This window comes from Genypterus blacodes, unplaced genomic scaffold (assembly GCF_046128005.1).
Source record: "Genypterus blacodes isolate CSIRO-AG114 ecotype Tasmania unplaced genomic scaffold, CSIRO-AGI_Gbla_v1 ptg000028l_1, whole genome shotgun sequence".
NCBI lineage: Eukaryota > Metazoa > Chordata > Actinopteri > Ophidiiformes > Ophidiidae > Genypterus > Genypterus blacodes.
This window is the reverse complement of record NW_027466841.1, coordinates 2,556,391-2,579,606: the sequence shown is the minus strand read 5'-3', so window position 1 is coordinate 2,579,606 and position 23,216 is coordinate 2,556,391. Positions and strand designations below refer to the sequence as shown.

The 23,216-nt window shown below is 41.1% G+C and overlaps 3 protein-coding genes and 1 non-coding gene across 4 annotated transcripts; 1 reads left to right on the top strand and 3 right to left on the bottom strand.

Annotated features, from left to right (window-relative positions):
• The first annotated feature begins 557 nt into the window (after positions 1 to 557).
• On the top strand, positions 558 to 8,397 carry rgs9a (regulator of G protein signaling 9a). Its single transcript, XM_076144398.1, has 17 exons — positions 558 to 626; positions 1,579 to 1,675; positions 2,348 to 2,398; positions 2,491 to 2,597; positions 3,394 to 3,445; positions 3,634 to 3,692; positions 3,957 to 4,033; positions 4,223 to 4,304; positions 5,076 to 5,138; positions 5,550 to 5,579; positions 5,824 to 5,885; positions 6,423 to 6,536; positions 6,703 to 6,818; positions 7,061 to 7,148; positions 7,558 to 7,696; positions 7,886 to 7,968; positions 8,241 to 8,397. Exons 1-17 carry the CDS (start codon positions 558 to 560, stop codon positions 8,395 to 8,397), a joined length of 1,446 nt encoding a protein of 481 aa, XP_076000513.1.
• On the bottom strand, positions 4,695 to 4,766 carry trnaw-cca (transfer RNA tryptophan (anticodon CCA)). The gene has a single exon. It is a non-coding gene; the product is annotated as a tRNA-Trp (tRNA).
• Positions 8,398 to 8,818: 421 nt separating the features above from the next.
• On the bottom strand, positions 8,819 to 17,525 carry cog1 (component of oligomeric golgi complex 1). Its single transcript, XM_076144396.1, has 15 exons — positions 17,120 to 17,525; positions 16,116 to 16,351; positions 15,638 to 15,819; positions 14,908 to 15,081; positions 14,638 to 14,794; positions 14,190 to 14,400; positions 13,427 to 13,781; positions 12,877 to 13,322; positions 12,552 to 12,698; positions 12,294 to 12,455; positions 11,745 to 11,869; positions 11,360 to 11,468; positions 10,836 to 10,945; positions 10,526 to 10,607; positions 8,819 to 9,396 (listed from the first exon to the last, which is right to left on the bottom strand). The coding sequence occupies exons 1-15, from the start codon at positions 17,423 to 17,425 to the stop codon at positions 9,262 to 9,264; spliced, it is 2,937 nt and encodes a 978-aa protein (XP_076000511.1). The 5' UTR covers positions 17,426 to 17,525; the 3' UTR covers positions 8,819 to 9,261.
• Positions 17,526 to 18,217: 692 nt separating this feature from the next.
• Positions 18,218 to 22,563, bottom strand: rogdi (rogdi atypical leucine zipper). The gene is made up of 11 exons (XM_076144325.1): positions 22,357 to 22,563; positions 21,397 to 21,468; positions 20,867 to 20,949; positions 20,712 to 20,766; positions 20,536 to 20,616; positions 20,254 to 20,349; positions 20,005 to 20,103; positions 19,678 to 19,791; positions 19,549 to 19,598; positions 18,922 to 19,048; positions 18,218 to 18,705 (listed from the first exon to the last, which is right to left on the bottom strand). Exons 1-11 carry the CDS (start codon positions 22,429 to 22,431, stop codon positions 18,664 to 18,666), a joined length of 894 nt encoding a protein of 297 aa, XP_076000440.1. The 5' UTR covers positions 22,432 to 22,563; the 3' UTR covers positions 18,218 to 18,663.
• Positions 22,564 to 23,216: the final 653 nt, after the last annotated feature.

The following is a 23,216-nucleotide window of genomic DNA, read 5'->3' as shown; positions in this document are numbered from 1 at the left end:
ACTTTCTGCAGGACATATTACATCATAGTATCATTTTCACCAAAGAAAATCTTCCTCGGGGGACCAATAGGCCTGCATATCATGTTATCACAATGGACATTTTCCCAACCTCAATGTAAGTGAGTCAAGATCTGTACAATAGCCCTTCTGAATTTCAATTAAATAAAAGTTAAATTCCATTATGAAAACATTCAAATTTAAAAGCCATTTAAAATGTAATAAAACTCAAATCTATCAAAGTCCAAAGTCAATGCTTTGACGCCCTCCAGCGTCCACAGTGAGACATTCACCTGCCACAGTTTCTCAGTAATCTGTGTTACAGAAGTTAATTTAAGAACGGCTTTTCTCTGTAACTGCTGAAGGATGAGCGCAAACGCCTCCTACCACTGATGGTAAATCCGTCCTCTTCTCTTTTTCCTGCCCCACACAGGAGGTGTGCGCTCACCTCTTCTGCCACAGTTATACTTTTACATATATATAAAGATTTGTAATATTCAGTGGATTTTGCACCAGATCTTTCTCTTGACCTCTGATTTGGCCTACATTGTTCTGCAAATATGACAATTAGAACAGCCCGTCCAAATCAGGGGCAGCATTTCCGGCCCCGTATGCATTGCCTCAGAAAGGTGGGTGGATAAATTATTATTGTTATTGTCATTATTATTATTATTATTATTATTATTATTATTATTAATAGTAGTAGTTGCAGAAGTAGCAGCAGTAGTAGTAGTAGTATTAGTAGTTGGCGTAATGGTCCAGTTAGATTTGTGCTACATGTTGACTATTGTTGATTCATCATGACTTCTCTGCATTATATTGCCAGTTGATTTTGTTGTTATTTGCCGCATTTAGTAAAGCAGGGCCAATGTCAAAAATCTTTTTTCATTTTCAAACATTATCCCATCTTAGTATTTTGTTCTTTCAAAATTGCGTTTTACTTAAAAAATCTCGTTTTGTCCTGTTTTTGAAGAATGCCAATAAGGAAGTGATATTTAAAGGATTTGTTTAGCAGTTGAATAGAGGCTGGTCAAATATCCTCTAATTCTGCCAGAACATTGTTTTAAGTGCAGTTTGCTTTTGAACACATTTGCTGGATTTGTGTTTTTGTATTTGTATTTAGAGTTTGAAGAAAGTTACCCATGTGTGTGAAGGTTCTCAGTCATCCAGGTCATGGTATCCAAGGAAAGTAGGAAACTGGACTTGCTGGTAAAGTCAGAACTGAAGAAGCCTTTCGGATGAGAGGTGAAACATCTTCAAGCTCTTACCAGCATGTCCAGTCCAAAGATTTACTTTCCTTGGAACCTTACCCATCCATCCATTCACAGAAAGAAACTAGTCATGGCCAAAGTGACCATGTTATACAATGTTAAAATTAGGAAAAGTATTGCAACAGTATAGAAACATAATTTGAAAATACACTTCCTGAAGTTGTTAGAAGACCCATCATGCCTGATATTCCCTCCTAGCTCACATGTGTTACATGTTTTGAAAGGTCAACAATGAACCAATCCAAATGTCATGGAAGCTAAATGTTTTAGACTGGAATCATTTATTTGAGCCTGGTTCCTCTGCTTCCAGCTGGAGACTGTTGTTGTGGAGATGCAGGACAAAAGCAGCGGGGTTAAAGGTTCTGAACAGAAACTTCAAGTCACCACTATCCCACATGTCATCTCTGGTAAGACACACACACACACACACACACACAAACACACAGATTCCGTACATTAAGTACTGTATCTTTGCTTCCACTAAGGAGGTGAACTTTTTGCCGGTTTAAATGGACTCTCAAATCATTTAAGTTAAGTTAAAATAAATTCAATTCAGATATTAAAAAATACTAATAATATGGTACAATTTAAATGAACGTATTTAACTTTGAATTTCAATAATCACGGCCACACTGTGTGTATCAGACTGCAGAATGTAGGCACACTGGTGGGCTTCTGGACTCTAAGCTGCTGCTATATATGGCGGCCCACAATCGGATGAGATCTGACAAGTGCTTTAGGAGCCAAAGTGGCTCTGTAATCTTGTCTAAAACCAGCAAGGGACAGGTGATCTTAGCCACATGGGCCAAACTCATCATGTTGAAACAAGTGGTTGAAATAAGACGTTGTTTTGATGCCAAGTTAGCGTAAACTAAATGAGCACATCAAATATTACCATTTAAGCCAAGAAAGAAAAAAAACCTCTCTTGCTGGTTAAGTACATAAGTAAAATATTTATTACGACTTCCCTGCATCATCAGCAATCATAATAATCAATTTGGTCCTGTTTTATATTTGTATAGTCCAGGCATATGTCAACATCTTGTAATGGACTAAAATCAGATATTCTTTCCAAACAGGGAAGGATGTCATTGCATGGACTGCCAACAAGATGAAAATGACTCCAGAAGGTACAGTACATGTTTCCTGCCTGAAAACTATGATATAAAGAGTTGCTCTTTAATGATCCATATTTTAATAATCTTCCCTGTCTGTATTATAGAGGCTCAGGCCTTTGCCACCATGCTGGTGGCCTATGGATACATCTTTCCTCTGCAAAACCACAACAAACTGGTGATGTCTAATGACGCCACCCTCTACCGCTTCCAGGTAAAAATCATGCTCTCAAGGGTTAGAAGTCATGGTCCTGCGTTATAGTGATCTACACAAGATGTCATCTGTCCTCTTCTATAGTTGGAACTCAAATGTGTTGTTGATAAAACATTAACTTTTTTCCTGATATCAGACAAATTGAAGCAGTACCTTGTTGCAAAGTAACTGCTCAAAACCAACATAGCACAAAGGCCTCCTTATTTGTCTTTGGCTATACTAGGCAATTGTCAGACACCCTTCAAATTACTTGTGACACCAAATAGCACTTTTGAATGCTCTGTCAATTTCCAAGAAATCCATTATTTGTAATGGTTTTATTCTAAGTCAAAAAATGGCTATCCTGTTTTAAACATGGTTATTCCCAGGACAACATGCCCCTTCAATTTGGCTGTTCCCTTCCAATCTCTGTTACTCATACTCCCCTGGCTCTCTCTTGGTCACTCAGCTCTATTGAGCAGAAATCCTGTCTGTCCCCAGGACACGTTTGAAGCTGAAAGGTGATTTGTTCCTGATCCTAAGCTCTTGATCTGTTTACTTCTCCATCTGCCTCTTTTATTGAGTACTTCCTATCCTATCTAAAATCTTACCATTCCCCTCTGGCTTTTAATGCAAAGTTATGTTGGGTTCTTCCCTGTCAAAATTAGTGATTTTGTGTTTCATGTTTCATCTCAGCATATGTTGTGTTTACCGTGACTACAAATAACTAATAACTAATTATTAGTATTGCTGATGTTCATAGTTCTTCTGTAAGAGAATGTAATTAATACTTGTTCTCCTGTATCGACCATTACAGACCCCATATTTCTGGCCAACACAAAAATGGGTTGCAGAGGACTCTGACTATGGTAGGTGCACTAACCCTTCTTCGAATATTGTTAAAATTTGCCTTTACTCTAGATTTCCTGTGCATACTTTTCTACACATTACCCAGACACTCACCCAGACATATTTACTGTGTTTGAATGGCCTATGAACACAGAGACCGTGAGCTGTGATTGACATGAATATTTTTATAATTTTCCCATGAGTGCAGCAATTTACCTGGCAAAGAGGAACATCCGTAAAAAAGGCCTTTTGGAACCCTATGAACAGGTATGTGTATAAAAGATCAAAAGATCCAGATATGGACTTGTTTCTTGTGAAAAATGAATTAAGTCTTAGAGTTGTTATTATTTTTTACAGTTGTTTTTTCTCTTCTCAGCTAATTGGCAATGGTAGCAGAATTATTATTTATTTATTTTTACAATACAGACTGAATACTAGGATCTGGACTTGTCTTCTGAGATTCCTACAGCTGGTTACTTCTCCAAAATATAAATGATGACTGACATTTAGACATGTTTGTTTTTCCAACAGGTGCATTACAATCACCTTCACAAATGGCTGAACCACAAGTGGGACTTTATTGTAATGCAGGCCACCGAACAGCACAAGTAGGTTTAACAATTATGACAGCGTGCTTGTCTCTGTGCTATGATGGGCTTTAAATCCAGAAATAATCAAATAATCTATTATCATGTAGAAATTCACACAACTGAGAGTTTTTATGTCCACCTATCAGTATTTCTTAATTCTTTCTTTGTTTCTTTGTTTGTGTGTGTATGCATGTATGTGTGCATCAGAGCTGGAAAGGAAAGGAAGAAGCCGGATCGTGTGGTGTTTGATTGTCAGGAAAGGGCTTACTGGATGGTAAACAGGCCACCGGTCAGTATTTACATGTATGTGTACATGTGTGTAGATGAAAGAAAGAAACCTTTATTGGGTCAAACCACATGCCAACACGTCAACCTGAAATTTGTCTTGCGTGCCCCTCTTACACACAAACATGCATTACAGAGGGGTCAGCACAGGGCAGCCATGATACGGCGCACCTGGAGCAGGTTTTGGGGTTCGGTGCCTTGCTCAAGGGCACCCCGGCAGTGCCCTGGAGGCAAACTGGCAACTCTCCAGCTCCAGCTTTCTTGGCCCTTACGGGATTCAACCCTCCTGTGGACTGAGCTACTGCCGCCCTTAAAACGAGTGTCTCTACTATTTACAGCAACAATGGGTCTTGAACCCCTAACCTTGTGAGCATCCGCCGTTCTTGTTAAGTTTTGACCTTGACGTGATTTGAACACGCAGCCTTCTGATCTGGAGTCAGACGCGCTACCATTGCGCCACAAGGTCATGTGTGATGTAGCATGTCAACATTAATGTCAACATTGTGAACAGAGTGGCCCATGGTGGAGGTATGGGCAGGCTTATCCTATGGGCAGCGACTTTTATGTAACTGGTGGTTACATAAAATACTCAATACTCCAGTGACAAATCTGTGTCACATGAAATCAATAGGTAACTGCTTAATGAATCTATTTGAGTTGATTGATTGTTTATTGCCTTTGAACTCAATATCGTCTTCATTGCATTTCACATTCATTTGTTTGGTGTACAAATAAACTCTCCAAATAATAATGGGAATTTGTTTTGTGTGTTCAGCGTCGCACTCACAGTGCTATGGATTGTGGTCCCGATCGCCTCACTGAATCCGATTCTGACGAGGTAAAAGGTCAGTATATACAGGAACACACACACACACACACACACACACACACACACACACACACACACACACACACACACACACACACACATATATCTATTATTTCTTTTTCATTCATTGACGTTCTCTCTCTCTCTTTCTCTTTCCAGATTATTTCCTCACTTAACCCCCACACACAAAGAGGTGACGTCATGTGTAAACAAATTACACATGAAAAGACACACTTGTATTCACACCAAAACGTCTCCCAAAGTAGTGTGAATTTATCCTTCAATCAAAGCCAAATCTAATAAATACTAACATCTGTATTTTATGGGTAAAAAAAAGATAAGACTGTAATCATTGGACTGCAAAGTAGCGTTTGGATCCAACTGGATATTTTGTTGACTCTTTTTCCTCTTGTTTCTCAGAAAATAACCTTTGACCAACACAGACGAATGGTAAGTCACTGGATTTAATAATAATTAAGATTCCCTAATGTTTTAAAATAAGGCTCCTAGCAACACCACCACATCCCCCAAATTCCTGCTCAGCTCACGGTGTTTTCTAAGTATAAAAGATCAATTGTCATTGTCATTTCATGCAACGTCAGAATTTGATATTGAAAATCCTGATGACTGATCTGATCTCATCACACTGTGACACTTCAAAGTGAAGGAACATAACTATGTCTTTCTATTTCAGAACATATTCTACCAACAAGCCATCATGAGGTCAAAGGTCAAATCTAGCGTGTCTCTTGGAGCGTAAGTTCCTTATACTAGGGGTCTTCAACCTTTTATGTTCTGATAAATGTTTTTCTGTAACTGCTCATGATAAACAGAAAACTCAGTTAAAAATTAATAATTAGTCAAAATGCTTAAATACATATCAGGGATGAAAGTAGATTGAAGTTCTTGACTGTCTCTGATATTTTTTGGGCACATAAATGAAAGAAGAGATGATGATGAGTAAAATGTCTTAAAATGTCTCAAAGAATGTACACATAGCATAGCAGCATCCATCAAAGTAAAGCACTTAAAGTATTGTCCACAGCGGCCTAAAGTAGTTATCCTCTTCTGAGTAATGCCAAGCCATGCCATTTGTCGATTGGGCTGCTATTGTTCCTTTGCCCAGCCAAGTCTTCACACTGGGAATTGGATCTGTATGCACAGTGGTCCCACAAAGCTGATGATATGAATAAATCTCTCAGTACAACACCCACACTGTTCCATTTGGCTCGTGAAACTGACTCTCTGGAATTCTGGGGGTTTTATTTCTCTCATAATAATTTTGTTTCACAGACTGGTGAAGTACGTCACGACCTACAAGAACCATGACCCATTCCTGGCTCCTTGTTTACCCAGCAACCCCTGGCAAACGGACAACGACTCGTACTGGGATTTAAATACGAGAAGGTGAGGCCTGTGGTGGCTTTGTGCACCGTACTCATGCAGGGAAAGTGGCATTTTCCTCACTCTCCTCATATTGTGTTGATTCACTGAGTGGTGCAGTCGAAGGAGACACTCGGGAAAAGATTAAAAATGTCAAAAATGTTATGTTTTGTACTATGCTTGTGTTTAGAGTTGATGTCCCCACAAAGATGCGAGTAGAGCGCTGGTCCTTCAGCCTGTTTGAGCTTCTCAGTGACCTGCGTGGAAGAGATGACTTCAAGGTCTTCCTCAAGAAAGAGTTCAGTGGTATGCTGCTACATTTTACATTTGATATGTTGTTTGTTCAGCATTGTAAATCATTTGAGTTTGTGCCCTGTAATGATTATAGATCATTTTTGAACCATGCATCCATGCACATAGACCACTGCCATTTGTGCTTAACTGCATTTTACACTATTTTGAATTTTTCCATCTCTCTCTCTCTCTCTCTCTCTCTCTCTCTCTCTCTCTCTCTCTCTCTCTCTCTCTCTCTCTCTCTGTGTTCTCAGGGGAAAACCTGGCTTTCTGGGAGGCAGCTGAGGAACTAAAATGGGGAACTTCATCCTCTATCACAGCAAAGGCTGGGACCATATTCAAGTCAGTTTCAATTGATACAGCGTGTGTGCACGAGTGTTTGTGAATGTGTATGTTAGCAAGCATGATGTCCAACATTACAGGCCTTTTGTTTTCTTGTTAAAAGTTAGCCTGATCTTTCATCAGCAAAACCGTAAGACTGCAAAACTTTGCAATGAAATAGAAATGGTGCACGCATCAAGCTGTGAATACATTTACTGCTATATCACTGTATGCATGCCTATTTCATCAAACCAAGCCAACCAATCAAACCAACCAATCAAAATTCCCAACAGAGTAAGGATAACCATAAACTGATGATGCAAAATGTCAAACCAAGCAAAAAAAGAGGCATAACATAATGGGCAAATATGCATGACTTGACTTTTGGTGAAGACAACAAATTACAAATTAAATGTTTTCTTGTGTTAAGGACCTTCTTGGCCCCTGGCGCCCCCCGCTGGATCAACATTGATGGCAGGACTATGGGTCTGACAGTGAAAGGCTTGGATCACCCTCACCGCTACGTCCTGGATGCAGCCCAGACACACGTCTTCTTGCTCATGAAAAAGGTCCATGTTTGTTTTGGTTGTTGTTCAGTACCATGGACTTTATATTTTATTTATTGAAATGAATGGCTTGGCTTTTAGTCCTTGGCTAGACGCAACAGTGTGTAGGAATCGACGTCTTTGTGTCTGATGCTCACTGGTTTCTATAGTTCATTAGACATCAACTGCCATTATGTGTTTTCATTGGTACAGGACACTTTTTTCCGTTACCTCAAGTCTCCGGTTTATAAGGACATCCAGAAGAAGGCACTGAACCCGGAGCCTCACAACTTCAGGTTAGCAGTTCAGCTGACAATAGGCATGAATACAATGATCACACATAAAAATGAATATCAACAAAATGTGTGTGTGTGAAAAATTTGACTTGAGCTTTGTAGTACAGGACCCTGGTGCTCTTTATTTGTCAGGTTACCTGTAACTTTGACCCCTATGAAGACCAGACTTGTTGTTAAAACAACCATAGGCCTGCTTCTTGAAATTAACTTTATTCATTTATAATTAATTTGTTTAGTCTGTCACATTCTTAATTTTTGTGTTTCCACCATAGTCAACAACAGCTGGAGCAGAATTCTCAAAACCGAAGCCCAGGCATCCATCCCATCATCCTATGGCAGCAGGAGGAGGAGGAAAATACCAAGGCGGCTAAGGCCTCTGCTCCAGTCGACGTCAAGGCCATGATGAGTAAAATAGACAGGAACAAGTAACTACATACAATGGAAATGTGTGTATGTGTAACGGGTTAATAAGTTAATAAAAAGTTAAGTTATATAGATAACTGGTCAGGGGAAAATGTAAAAAACAAATAATGATTAAAAATTACTAAAACAAATATTTGTCCACTGATCTGTGACATAAATGTAATTATTGTATGATTCCAATCATTCCAACGATTTTTATAGTTAATATTGCTGAATTTGTATAATTTCCTGTTCAAATACGGGGGACAGACGCAAAAGGAGGCAGCGAATTTGGCTGCTGGATTTTGCCGAAATTTTAATTTGCCCCAAATGATCCTAGTGCCATATGAAGTGTAGCTCAATTAAACTGAGTAAGAGACATGTTTCGTCTTTTTCCAACTCATTTATTACAAATCCTCACCACAACCTCAAATAAATGGAACATAGATTTAACAATGTCAGTTCTTTAATTACATGAAAATATCAACACTCAACATACATGGATATTTGACATTTACAATCTATAAATTATTTTACTGGAGACAGTCTATCGAGCGGATGAAGCAGAAAACCTCCTTCTCTCTAGCACAAGCAGAGCATCCAGACATAAATTATTAAATTGCCCAATTTCATGATTTAATAATTGCTCATTTTCATATTGTGATTTTAAATTGTAATTCAATTGATGTATATCATATGAAAGCACTGCAATACCTATAGTGTCCCATTTAAGTGTCTCTGTCTCCAAAACGTTGCATCAGTTTGTCAAGTGCATAGGAACATGGAACCAAATAGAACCCATTCCTCATAAACCAGTATTGTATTTACAATACAAACTGTTTTTACAAGTTACTGCGAATACAAATGAGATGTCCAACGCATTAACATAAATTATTTGGCCATGCCAGAAAGCCAACCCAGCTTGAATAAAGAGGGAGTCACTGCTTCTTCATCCTGACGGGCCATCTGTCTGAACAAGCTGCCTGGTCGGAAGCTGTCATCACTGGCCTTTACCGATGGAGGAGTCTGCAGATGATGGACAGAATGTTATTGATGCATATCATGTAGCGATCCTATTGCTTATTCAGCTAGTTAGTGATGAGAACAGACAACAACACGATCATGCAATAACTCTGGCAGATTACTCATTCTGGTGCTCGCAGCCCTAAGCCCCGAGAAACGTGATACCATGCCCACTTTAACACTTTTTTGTGATTTGTCAGCAGGTATCGAGTTGACATTGTTTAAATGTTATAACTTTGACTTGTGTCTTAACTTCTGCCTTTTGCAAAATCGGATATTTAAAATGCTACTATTTATGCCCAAGCCTGTCCCAGTCATAATCAGAGGCAGTGCATACAGCCATATAAAGCAAAATGTCTTGTTAAGGACTAGAAATTCATTTTCATGCCTTAACTTTTTTCCCAATGCCAATGGTGACCAATGGAGCAGGTGAGAAAAGCTCTAAAAGCTACTATACATTTAGTTAGATACAAATTTAGTTAGATATGCTCGCTGTTGCCTCAGAAATTGTTTTCCAATGACATTTAACCCTTAAAGGACAGCGTGACACTCCATTTAAAGGCCAGCAGATCTGGTAAATGAATATCAAATACCAAAAATGCTCCAACTTGCATCATTACGTTAAATTACGTGGTTAAATACATCATTGAGTAATTGGGTATTGAGTAAATATAGTTACTGAGCAGAACAGCTTTGCACACACTAAATAAATCTATAGTGCATAGTCACAAACCAAATGTAACAATGGGAAGGCACTTCAACAGAAACACACACACACACACACATACATGTACACACAAATATAAACCCACTGACACACTTGCCTGGCTTCCTGCAATCAAAAAAGCTGGAAAGGCAGAGCGCATAACAGAAAACATTTATCCGGAGGGGAAACAAATCAATGAAATACAATACATCCAGCAGACATACTGCAGTTAAAGGGCTCCCCAGAAAAAAGGTTCCACGCTGGAAGGAGGATGAGGATGGATGTGTTTACTGTTTATGAAGTACATTTTTGTATCAACTACTTCTATACTCATATAGAGTTTACCTAGATTCACATTGCAGGCTGTGCTCAGAAAGAACTAGGCACTGGCTTTGAGCAGCCTTAACTATGAAATCTGTGACTCACCAGTTGGTGCGGTGCGTCTGGGTTCCTTGTGGTCGACTTAGGTTTGCGTACATGTGACATGCTGAGAGGTAGCAACCCAAACCTGCACAGGAGAGAAAAGAAGCTACCATGTTGGGATTCAGTTGTATATGGTCAACAATACTGAGGTCATTCAATTCCACAGATATTGAATCTTGCTTCAGATTTGTTGTACATAACAAAGCTGCCGTGCACAATTACAGTCAGCTGATTATGGATGTTGGACAAGTCACATTAAAGAGTAAGTAAACTGGCCATTTTACTACACGATGAACAAAAGTTGACCTCTAACCTGAGCTGGCTACTAGCCAATGGCAAGATGTTATAAGATTCCTGGGAGTTTACGTTGCCACTCCGTGACACAATCTGCTTCTCAGAGCCTGTGAGCAGCCCCAGCAGCACCTGAAACACATCAGCAACGTGTTACAGTCTGGAAGAAGTGGGACAGATTTCTGTTACATACTTGAAATCAGAATTAGAGTACATTTGTATTTTTGCTTTTTATGTTCTCCGGTTATGTATTTGCACCTACACTGTTTACTATAGTTAATTAATGGGCACTGTCCCTTTACAAATAAATACACTTAAATTAGTTAATTTTAATTTTTACTTATGTGGTTTTATGTTCAACAGAGAATGCACAAATCTGAAGCTAAATACTTTGTGTCTCTACCACAGTATTTCAGTGAACATTATAATAAAACCTTGACATATTGAGATATTATTGAGATAAAGATTTCTTTCTACTGTCCCTGAGTTATACAATTAGTATACATTTTGCTTTGTTGTGTGTGTTAGATAGTGGGCTCAAAGTACCGAGGTCCTCTGGCACAGGCGGTTCAGATTGGCATTAAGTGGTGGTGTGAAGACATCCAGGTCAAAAGGGTCGATGTAGCTCTCCAGCCAATCACAGACCTCTTGGATCCTGAGGGAAATTATAATACAAAGTATCACAATAAAGGCAACATATCAGAGAAAGACACAGTACATTGTTATGAGTGTGTATTTGATTTAGATGCTGCCAATGTCAGAGTATCAGGTATTATCAACGCTGTTCAGTTAAAACATTAAAGATCTTTTTTTGAAATCAGTGCTTTCTGTGTTTATTTGCATTTTATACACTGTCTCAACCTTTTTGGAATTGGGGTTTGTCACAAATAAGATGAGATGTAGCTTTGATTGTATAAAGTGAAACCATTACCTGGGGTCTTGGTGGGATCGAAGGTTCTTGCCCTCCTCCAGTCTTGAGCCCAAAACAGTGCTAAGATAGCGAAGGTCAAACAACAGCTGCAAGGCCCTGTTCTGTGTCATAGGGAACACTGCCCCCTGAAGAATGGAGGAACACAGAGAGAGAGAGAGAGAGAGAGAGAGAGAGAGAGAGAGAGAGAGAGAGAGAGAGAGAGAGAGAGAGTTATAGATTTAGACATTTTGTTACATTGCATCTTTTTTATTTGATTAGTTTTTGAGTTGTGGTTAGTTGGTTTCACATTACATTAAAAGAAGTGCATCAATCTTTGATGTGACAACTTATGTGTGTGTTAACTCTCATTCATTTATTATTCATTCACTTCACAAAATGTTTCCTTAAGTTAAGAACACAAAGGCGAGTTCTGATGTTGCACAACCAACTAAACTGCTCTCCAACGTTCCATCTTTTATCACTAAATGAGTAATATTCCTCAGTACTAATAAACACACTTTGTCATGAACAATGCTGTTTGTTTGTAATGTAAACGTGTGTATTGTGTACCTGTGTGTGGCTCTGCTCTGTGAAGCTGTGGTAGTGCTGCAGGGCCTGAGACAAGCAGGTCTGTAGCAGCTCCTGTAAGGTGGGCCAGGGCAGAGTGTGACCCCCAACTCTGTTCACCTCCAGACACAACTGGAACAACAGTGACTGGACGAACCAAGAGGACTGCAGAAGACATGAGCTTTTAGACCAGATGCTCGAATGGATTCAGAAGGCTTTTTCACCATTGTGAATGTTTAAGTATTCATGTTTGAGGATCACCTGGACGGGCAGACGGATTTTGGATGTGACGCTGCTGCCGGACTCAGACTCTTCTTGAATCTCCAGATCCTCCCAGTTTGTTGTTGTTGTTAGTATGGCACCGGCTGTCTCAGCATGAAGCGAAGTGCCAAACTTATCCAGCAACACCTGTCACAAAACCACACAGTGTTAGTTAGTAGCCTTAGAATCACATTAGGAGATGGATTTGACATTTTCCCAAGGAACATGATGGACACATGTAGACTTTGTTCTAAAATGGGAACCAGTTATACATTATTATGATTCTGAGTCTCAATATGCTTCAACATTAAGCTGAAAGTCTGACTTTAGAGAGTGCGGTGCTCCAGATGCGGTAGGCCACCATGCTGCAGCCCAGGAGCTCTTTCTTCAGTTCCATCCACTTGGCCTTGGCCGGGCTAACTTCAACTGCAGCCTTGGCTTTGTAAAGCTTCCTGCCCTGCCTGGGAGCCTCTTTTGGCAGAGCCTCAGGCCCGCTCTGTTTTCCCAAGATACAATGCTTTAGGTTTGGGCAGAGTTCACCTGTTGACTGGCACAGCCTGGCCAGGAAAAGGACTGAGCTGTGGCGAGCAGGACAGGGGGCGGGCGAGACTGCAGACAGTTCTGAATTGATGTAGGAGAGAATGTGGCGAATACAGGAGAGGCAGCCTTCCCGCAAAGCCTCCTCCACCGCCACAGAGTCGGTGAAGCGGTCAAATGATGATGCTGCAGAGCCTTTATCAGGTACAGCAGAGACCGGGACTGAGAGGGAATCTGATGGAAAAATAAGCAAAATCAATATATTTGTAAATAAAGCACATTGAAGGGTCATGATTGAGCATTTGATAACAGTAAGAACAATGCTCAGTGGTAAGTACCTTTGGACGGGCAGGGCAGGTAGTGCTGCAGGTCATCCAGCCTGGTCTTGAGTTTAGCATCCATTGAGGAGCAGAAGTTCTGAACGCAGGGCGTCAGTGCCTGGGTCTTCATCGCCAGGCCGCTCCTCTGTTGCTGCTGCCCCCTTTGACTTACGCTTACCCAGCCTGCATCACTCAGCAGGTCTCCCTGAGACTCCAGCCACAAGAAGGAAGCAACGTCTATCTCGTATTGGGCTCCAGGCCCAGAGCCAGGGCCAGTCCCTGATGAGGTCTGACCCTCAAGATCCCTCAGGGCTGAAGAGAGCAGCTGAACAGAGCTTGTAGCAATGGCTTCAGTTTCCGCTTTGGTGATCGCCTTAGGGAGCCAGAAGCAAGAAGTTATGAGAACATGCACTCACTGAAGGCAATAATATGTCGGGTCAACAGCATTGCTCTGTCTGTCCAAGTTGCAATGCCAACTGGCAACATTTAACAATATTGTGGTATTGGTCCTCATGATGTTGATGACCCCTGACCTTTGCACTACCACCATTACATTTTAGTCTTCAAACCAATGACAATGGAGATAATGTTAAGGTTATTCAAAAAGAAAAAAGAGCAATAAAGATACATAGCTAGTTTTAAATCTAGCTCTTCTAATCAGCTCTTATCTAAGCATTTCTGTCAAACGTTGCCATATGAAGGAGGCATTAGTTACTGATAGTGTACAACATCACATCTCACAATGTCCCCTTTGCTGAGATTAAGCTTGGATAGGACGCACCTGCAGGCGCTGAAGGAAGAGCTGCTGAAGAAAATCATCCCAAACAGCCAGGGGGTGTTCCAGCAGCCGCTGGCAGACGGTGCTCCAGTGCTGACTGATGGATTCAGTAGAGAGGAGGTCCCACACAGCATCTCTAATGGCTGCTAGCCCCTTCACACTCTTCACATAGACCAGAAGACTCCCCACACCATGGCAGATGTCTTCCTTGCAGCTAGTAACAGAGGGGGACAATATGTATTCATTAGAAAAATCACAACTGGATCACAACAGTGGACTGCTGCTGGAAATAAAACTTAATTTTAGGATTTACTTGAAAGCAGACAAAGACCACTGATTTTTGGCCAGGGTTCATTAAAGTGGTGCTCCTGACAATGGAGGGTTCATGTCGAAATGAACCAAACTCTAGAAAAGGTTTGGTTGTTGTGCAAACGACAAACGAAAATCTTACGTGTCGATCCACTGCTGTAGCGTGTCCTGGAGCTGCTGTCTCTGGATCGGCTGAGCCAGAGTGCGGAGAACAGGCTGGAACTCTGTGATGGAGGCAGGTAGATGCTTGAACCAGCTGCCTTTGCTCTTCTCTTCCAGTAAGACTCTCCTGCCCTTGCCTGAGGATAAAGGATGTCGAGAGATAAGGGTCCGTCAGAAGCATTCAAAAGTTCATTCAGAACCACGTCCACATTTTATCAATGCAGACTCCCAGACCTTGACATTTGTTTACCTGAGGATTTAGAGGTGACATCATCCAGTATTGAGAAGAGCATGCCATAGCTCAGGGCGTCCTCACCCAGTCTGGGACTTCCCTCTGGGGGCAGGTAGAAGACGGCGTAGGCTTGGAACAGAGTGGTCACCAGCAGCTCCACAAGGCTGCACACCTGAGCCTTAATCCCAGTGCCTGGACAAAACCAGCATATATAGGGGTTAAGATTAACATTCAATCACTGAAAATGTTCCTTGTTGAAGGAAAATCAATGTTTTTAGAATTTAAATCAAATCAAATCAATCAGAATGTAGACACTGATAATGTTGTAAATGATTATTATAAATGGAAAAGGCTGATTTCTAATGGAATATCTATACAGGTACAAAGCCCCGTTTTAAGCAACCATCATCACCAGAAAACCCTTGTGCAAAGGTTTTAGCAATGCTGAAAACCATTTTGCTTTTTTGTTTAAGGAAGCAATAAAACGTAAATAAATACCATTCACAAAACACCAATTTCCTTGTTTGAAGGAGAAAGTATAACTAGTGCAGAGCCTCCACATCCTTCATTTGACAAACATTTCTCTTTCCTCATATATCCACAATTCACACCATTCAATATTACTTAAGTCTCTAAGTTTCTCAAACTATTACAACTTGATTCCTGTACGATTACGACTTCTGTCTGAAAATATGGCTTTATTCTCATCTTCCCTTTTCTTTTTACAGTGTTAGGGGTGGTTGAATACCATGGTGTGGTTGGTTGAGCAGCTGATGGATGGCTGCCTTCCTGGCCAATAGGAAGTCTGCTAGGGCTTGACGTGGCGAGCTGTCCTCCAGCAGCATGGTGGACACCAGGGCCTCAGCAATGGCCTGATCTGACACCGCTCGACCCCGCAGCAGAGACTTGCTGTCCAGCAGAATGGTCGATCTGGGAGAGGACATGATGTTTACTGACGGATGACATATGCAAGGTCACTGTTCATCATTCATAACCTTCTCTGTTGTAATCGGGTATGGTGAAGTCGCAGTGGTATGACTACTCAACGACTGATCAGTGACAGAGGTGCACAAATGACACAGATGGACACCAATGACACACACAGGTAGATAATAAAGTTGTCTTGTACTGGTATTTCATTGGATTTCTGATTCTGTACTGATACTAGTAGACAGGTTTAATTCAGTACATTCCCACAAAAGAAAACAAGGAAAAGTAGCCAGTACCTAAAGTGTCCAGTGGTAGCCACCTGTCGGACCAGGACGGGGAAGCGGCCCAGGACGGGGCTGTATAGTCCACCTGTGGCGGCCTCCACCTGCAGGAGGTTGTGCAGGTGGCAGCAGAGCAGGTACAGCTGGGTGGCCTGCAGATACTGGAATGCCTCCATGGCACTCCAGATGCGTTCAGGGATCTCCAGGAGGAGTTTGATCTGAGAGGCCATGGTGCTGAACTTCTCCTGCCACTGTGAGAGGGAGACACACTGTACGTTTAAACACGGCCCCGCCTCTGATGATGTCTCAAACAGTGTAGGTGTATGGTAACATGGAGGAGACACTGATGTGGACACGAACTGGCCACCTCTAGCAGTGGAGGTGACCTGTCTCCTGATGCTGCCATTCAGGACTTCCTATAGATCTATTGGGTTCATATCAGGGGAGTAGGAAGGCCAAGGCAGCAGCCGTATAGATGCATCCTGATGTGCATCCGTGACCGTTCTAGCTGTGTGTATCCTGGCATTGACATAAGGGATGTACCACCAAGGGCTTTGTCAACGTGGAGTTGATAAATAGAGCAATCTCAGCTGATTAGTGTTAAACGGTACCACAAAACTGGCAATCGAGATTCTAAGTTGGCAGGCTTTGTCAATGAGTCTAAGGTAGTGAGTGTAAGGCTGTGACACCCAACACCGACTGAACACACTCCAGAACCAGAAGGGTAGAGAAGAATGGCTTTCTGCAGTGTTCATATATCCTAATGTTTCTTGCTTTTTGTTGACTGGAAACTTGTAGTGGACAGCAAACCAAAACACATACAGTTGGTTCACATCCCAAACTCCTATCACCTCTGACCCTCAAGGATGAGAAAGTTGAAAATTGCCCATAAACACAGCCCTGAACCAAAACGTTTTAGATGGAACCCCTATACACCATAACAGAACGTTGTTGGTGCCATGGCAACGGGTCGAACTGTGTGTGGAGTCAGGGTATCGGTGCCGTCTGACAGCGTTCACCTCATGTTTGGTGCTGTTGACACCCGCCTTCCCCTGCTTGAGCTGCTGGCAGTACTGGTGCATGTGCTGGATGGACTGAACCACACTCTCCGAGCACTGCCGCATCTCCCAGATAGTGTCGGCTGCGTCTATCAGGTCCCGGTACCGCTCCCCCACCATCTGCCTCAGCTCCTCCTTCTTCTGCTCGATCTCTCCGCGGACTTTACGCTCGACCCGGCGGATCTCATCGGTGTTGTAGCGCTCGAAGAGAACCGCCGGGTCCATAATCTCCGAAACCCGGAGAGACAGAGCAGGATCCTCCGCCATGACGGATACAAAAACAACGACACTGCTGAAGCGACTCAATCCCGGAAGCCATGGGATAGCATACTTCCTGCTTCCACGTAAGCAAAACAGCGACGGCGAAAGAGTACGGAGAAAGAATATTATTGGCCATAAAATGTGTCAATCAAAAAAATGTTCCGCCCAAAGTAAGCGACAGGGAATGTTGAAAACATATAAAGTTGAGCCAATACGAAAATAGCACAGATAATGCCTGTACCCTTTCAAGCATCTGAATGGTCGGGCAAACCTAAAGCCCGCCTCCAAAGTCTGCTGAACGGTGTCGCTCTCAGAGCCTGAAGAAGGGGAGGGGTGTTTCTATGACAACTCAAACCTATCCATCAAGGCCAGATTCATCCATCAGAATTCCAGATGTTGAAGCATGATCACACATGACATAAACACTTTTACTCCTTTAACATATTTATTGCACAGATAAATAATTTCAATATTCATGTTCAATGTTCAATATTTTCTATAACAGTTAGATTTTAGACGAACACTTACTGGAATGATGTCATTTGTTCAAGGTGGGACTTCATATTTTGTTCATAGAATCAAGACAAAAAACAACATGTGCACAACATGTAAAAATAAATAACATAGCAGACAAACACTTTCAGGCATCAAACTTCAATGAAGTGGTTATCAGATTCATATGTTTGAGAGAGATCCATGTGGTAACAAGCAGGAAATGTGAGTCTGTCATTTCCACTACCAAGCGATTCTTTTCACATGCTTTTGCATTTCAAAACGTTTTCTGTTCCTTCCAAAAAGATTTTGTATTTCTTTGCCAATAATATTGTGTACTGTGACTGCATGAAGATGCAGTACTCGGGTATTTACTTAAATTTCGGTGAGAGAACTTTAGAATGACTGTCAGGAAAACATAAATCATATCCAAGGCCTGATTGCACAAATTAGTGTTTCCCTGTACACACAACACAAACAAGTATGATGGTTTTTAAACTTTGGAATAAGTTAGTACTACATGATTTTACCAAAGCAGTTGTTGATTTGAGGAATCGACTCGAGGGCTGTGAGCTGCAATCTAACGTAGATTGAGGAATGTTCAACAGGGACTAGAACAAGATTAATGCGTCATCACTTTGATTTGCAAATCATGCAACACTTCAGCCGGAGCCAATGGATGATACACATGTGAAGATTCCACAGATGGCCCTCACATGTGTTTGGCTGGTTCAGGTTGGACAGGACTCCAATTAGAAAGGTCTGTAGTTCCAGAAACTGGAGAACACAGATATCTGAAAGGAAACAAGCAAAATGGAGTTTAGACAGCTACAATAAATATATTTACTTATGTGTGTTCAATATTTTGAGTATTTCCAGCCAATACAACCTTTGAATTCTTATGTTTAGTGCCATTTACCACTGTAAAGTCTTTGTTTTAGTGGTTTGGTTGTTACTGTTAATGAGTTGTTACTCATTATTTCATTTAATTTTTAAGATTTTTTGCCCACCTTGTCCTTGAGCTGCTGGCAGAGCTGCAGGGAGATGGTAAAAAACACCAGCGTGTCATTCAGCCAGGGAACCACACACTCCACCTTGTGAACTTGGCTCACCTCAAACCGGTTGTTGTTGAGCTCACTGTGGATGGAAGACATTCACAATAAAGAACAATAAGAAATCAAAAATGCAGTAATTGATTTGGTAGGTAGAACAATAAGCACACTAAAGCAGAAAGAAGGCCTTCAATCCCCTTTTCTCCCTCCTACTGCGGGAAACAAATAGACCCTTTCATTGTCATCACAGAGAGAAAAGGAAGATATGAAACAATACTGAACGCAGTGAAACAGAACTTGTTTACCTACAATTTACCTGAGGAACGCTGAGATGTTTTAAAAAACTCAGAAGTGGTAGAAATGTACCATACACAGTATTAGTTTTGCCCCTCCTGCACTTGTTTGCAAGTGTGAACAGGGAAGTCAGAGAACACCAGGTTTTCGCTTTGTTCAGGTATACAGGTAGAAGGGGCTCTAGTTTGACACAGCTTTCATCTTTACCGGGGCCAAGAACTGTAAACTAGTAAACTGTAAAAAATTAAATAAAATAAAAACTGTAATGAACTCTAATGAAGCAGAACTTACAACATGGCCCCTGGGTTATGCAACACTGAGCTCCCAGCTGGTTTGAAATTCTGTTAAGGAGAGAAAAAGATACAATCACATGATGTCGTCTGTACATCTAGCATACTGCAGACAATGATGAGGGCTCACCTTTGCAGTGTTGGCTGGTAGAACATGAAGCTGGTACACAGTAAGACAGAGCTTGCTTAAATTGATGTAAAAATTCACCATCATATCCCCGGGCATTGGAGGAGTGAACATTTTCTGGTGATAAAAGAGTGACATCATCATGACATGACAATCAATGACTGTATGGAGGGTGATGACTGTGATGCAATATTTGTAAATGGCTTTGAAAAGGCAAAGAAGAAGGCCAGAGATGAGTCATAGTTTATGTGTACTTTCATCCAAACAAGGTTTAAACCAGGAAGGACTGAGATAATAAAGCAGATTGATTGTGCTTCATGTGGATTTTACCATCAGGCCACTGGTGGCCAGCTCAGGCAGCGTCATGGAAGCAGGAGTGGTCAGGCGGTTTCGTGCCCGCGTCAGCTGGAGCATCACTGCATCCATCAGCTATGGCACAGAACAGAAAGACAATGATGATGTCACAGGAACATTCTAAAACAATTCAAGATGTTCATGTGTAAACGTCTATATTAGAACTTGCAAGTGTCCCTCAGCTCACAGATGTTCTGCGGTCATAAAGCAGGCCGACCTTCTTACCTTATTAACCTCAGATCCCGTCTTGAAATGGTAGCTCTCATCACGGCTGTTGAGCAACAGCAGAGCCTGGTTCACATGGTTCCTGGCATCCTGGATCTGATGATAGAAGACAGAAGGAGCTGAAACAAAGAGCTAAGTAAGGTAGGTATCTTAGCATGAACACAATGCTGCACTCAGTCATTGATGCCAACATTTCTATATTCTAAAATAGCCGGTGGTCACTTTCCCTTTGCTTCGTCTTTGTGCTAAGCTAGACAAAGCATAAAATCCATGGGGCCATACCTGCTGTAATTTCCACTGCTTGTCATCTCTAAATTGAAAGTGCAGCAGTTGGTTACTTTTGACAACCTTGACATTTATGTCCTAAAGAAAAAGAAAAAAAAACAGTGTTTTTATTTGTTTTAAACTTTAAAATTTTGTTATTGTAATAAAATGAGAACAAAGGTAGACAGACTTACAGCTTGAGTCAGAGCCTCTCCCTGTAGAGTCAACACCCCTTTCACCTGGTCCATGCTGGAAAAGAAGACACACCATCATAAGAAAGGCCTGCCTGACACACACACGCACACACTAAGACACACATACGCGCACACACACAGACACACATACGCACGTTGAACTGCCTAGGATGAAGTTGTCCTGTCTAAGCTGACTGTCCAGGCCTGGCGTTGGCATTGAGAAACGTCTAGATGCTTCCTGTTGAAATAGTACAACAAAATGTATCTCAGTGACAGCTCCTCTCAGTGCAGCTGTATGTACATACGACACAGAGACAAGTGTAGCTGGACGACTGTTTGTGCGTTCAAACCAAGTACTGAATGGGCTTACTAAGTGCTTTTGGCATGTGAATGGCAGATGAATGGTACAATCTGTCCATCATAGAACTCAGAAAATAAGTGAAACTCTAAATTCAGCGATACTCAAATCCAAATACTGAACAACAAACATTTTACAGGGATGCAATTCAACTTCACCGGCCAAAAAACTAATTTGGATGTCTATTACTCGTAAAATCCTTGAAAGCGGCTTTTGGATTGCATTTAATTCATGGATCCATAACAGATAAATCATTGGACAATCATTTAATTTTGTATAAACAAATACAATTAAATGACTGGTGTAGCACCTTAGAAGGGTGCATACCTTAAGGACATCTTGCAGCTGCTTTAAGACAGCGTGTACTTCCTCTGTAAGCAGCCAGTTGAATTCCTCCTCCTGCATAAACAAACAGTTGGCTGTGGCGTTATCGAAATCACGAACCAGAGAAAACCACATTGACATCAAAAACAGTGGAAATTAGGACTTTTCTAATTATAACAGTCATGTACATGTTCTGTATCCATTGTTTTTTAAAGGGATTTAACTTTGAAATGACATCAGAATGACTTGTTGCTGAGTGAAAGTCTACTACCATCTGCCTGAGCAATCATTATGCAGAAATGAAAGACATCCTTTTATAGCAGTCATATTTTGGCTGAAAGCTAAATTAATTGTTGGGTGAATGTGCGGTCGCTTTGTGTGGTCAGTTCAAAATGAAAAGGATGTACAGCAATCCATCATTAGAAAATCCAGGATAGAAATACATTTCATTATTATTATCCTGACTTGTACAGATGCAGTCCCAATGTGAAAAATGCACAAGAGAATTGAAAAGTAAGCAAATGTAACTTCTCTCCTTAATCACTGTGACTCAACTTACAAAGTCAAACTCAGTTGTCTCCCCACAAAGAGGTGAGTAAATGTACGTTTTTCATAAGTATAGTAAATAGTAATTATATATAATGTAAGTATTGAATTACTTTTTTCCCCTGTTCGAATCTGTCTGTAGAATATTTAGAAGACGTTGTAAGGGAATTCCATATGGAATTCCTCACAAAATGCCGTGATTCGTTTGTTTTTATTGTTAGTTTTGCCTCATATGAGAAGTGAAAATTGTTAGAAGTGTAGAGACTGGCAAATACAAATACACTCTTTCATCTGTACTTTCTTCGACAATGACAGACAAATAGACGCGTTGTAAAAAAAAATATAATACTGACTGATGTGCGACACTGCTAACGTTAGCCACATATAAACACAACGGTTTTCTGCAGAAGCTCTTACCAGCACGGCTCTTTCTACGTGACTCGCCGCGGACATCTTCGGCAGCTCGGACAGAGATCTCTGGGAATTCAGCATTGTGTCCTCACCCAAAAGCCGTGAAACACAGTTGGGAATAAACAAACACAGACCCTCTCCCAATAAAGCAGGACCTTCACCTACTAGCTTAGCAGCTGATTTGTGACGCCTTCGAGCGCTGTCGGAAATACAAGAGAACCCCGTGGTCACCTTCAAAATACAGGTAGAAATGATAATACAGTGTTTACGAGACTAAGAATATAAAATTATGGTTAGGAATCTGACATTGTCGTTCATTCATTTCATTATAATTTTGGCAATTTCGAATTAATACATTTTTCTCAGATGTAAATTGGACTTTTCCTTCGAGGTCCTGAATGTTACACCAGCCTGTCACACGCTCCATATTGACGTGACGTATTCAATCTGTGTTTTGATTTTTCGTTTTGAAAGGAAAATTAGTAAACAAGACGTTATTGGTTTATTTTTCTTACCAATCTGAATTACAATTAACGGGGAAACGGTCTGGGCTCCTTATATGGTTTTCTCGTTGTTTTGTTCAGGTATAAATCGGAAGTTAGGTAGAAAAAAGAGAAAGAATTGGAAGTAAAACAACAACTGTAGTACGAACTGCTAACTGATCTTTTTGCGTTTGCTTAATCTTGCTCGACAAAATCGAAACCCCGCAATCGGGCATGATCGACATCACGAAGCCGCTAATCAGCAGGATGTGAATGTCGGCCTTGTTGCTGTGGAGACGTGCGAGCTCTCGTAAAGACTTAAGATTGAAGATACTATATTTTGTCAGATCGCGTGCAATCCCATGCAGTTAAATACAATCACAC

Excerpts from the sequence above, each read along its gene's own strand:
- rgs9a (XM_076144398.1), top strand. The coding sequence starts at position 558 with ATGACAATTAGAACAGCCCGTCCAAATCAGGGGCAGCATTTCCGGCCC. Across the intron at positions 2,598-3,393 it reads CCACCCTCTACCGCTTCCAG|ACCCCATATTTCTGGCCAAC; the intron begins GTAAAAATCATG and ends CGACCATTACAG. Across the intron at positions 7,697-7,885 it reads TCTTCTTGCTCATGAAAAAG|GACACTTTTTTCCGTTACCT; the intron begins GTCCATGTTTGT and ends TCATTGGTACAG.
- cog1 (XM_076144396.1), bottom strand. The coding sequence starts at position 17,425 with ATGGCGGAGGATCCTGCTCTGTCTCTCCGGGTTTCGGAGATTATGGAC. Across the intron at positions 16,352-17,119 it reads TCAACAGCACCAAACATGAG|TGGCAGGAGAAGTTCAGCAC; the intron begins GTGAACGCTGTC and ends TCCCTCTCACAG. Across the intron at positions 13,323-13,426 it reads CCTGCCCTGCCCGTCCAAAG|ATTCCCTCTCAGTCCCGGTC; the intron begins GTACTTACCACT and ends TTTTTCCATCAG.
- rogdi (XM_076144325.1), bottom strand. The coding sequence starts at position 22,431 with ATGCTGAATTCCCAGAGATCTCTGTCCGAGCTGCCGAAGATGTCCGCG. Across the intron at positions 20,950-21,396 it reads AGCTGCAAGATGTCCTTAAG|GAAGCATCTAGACGTTTCTC; the intron begins GTATGCACCCTT and ends CTATTTCAACAG. Across the intron at positions 19,049-19,548 it reads CATAACCCAGGGGCCATGTT|TGAGCTCAACAACAACCGGT; the intron begins GTAAGTTCTGCT and ends TTCCATCCACAG.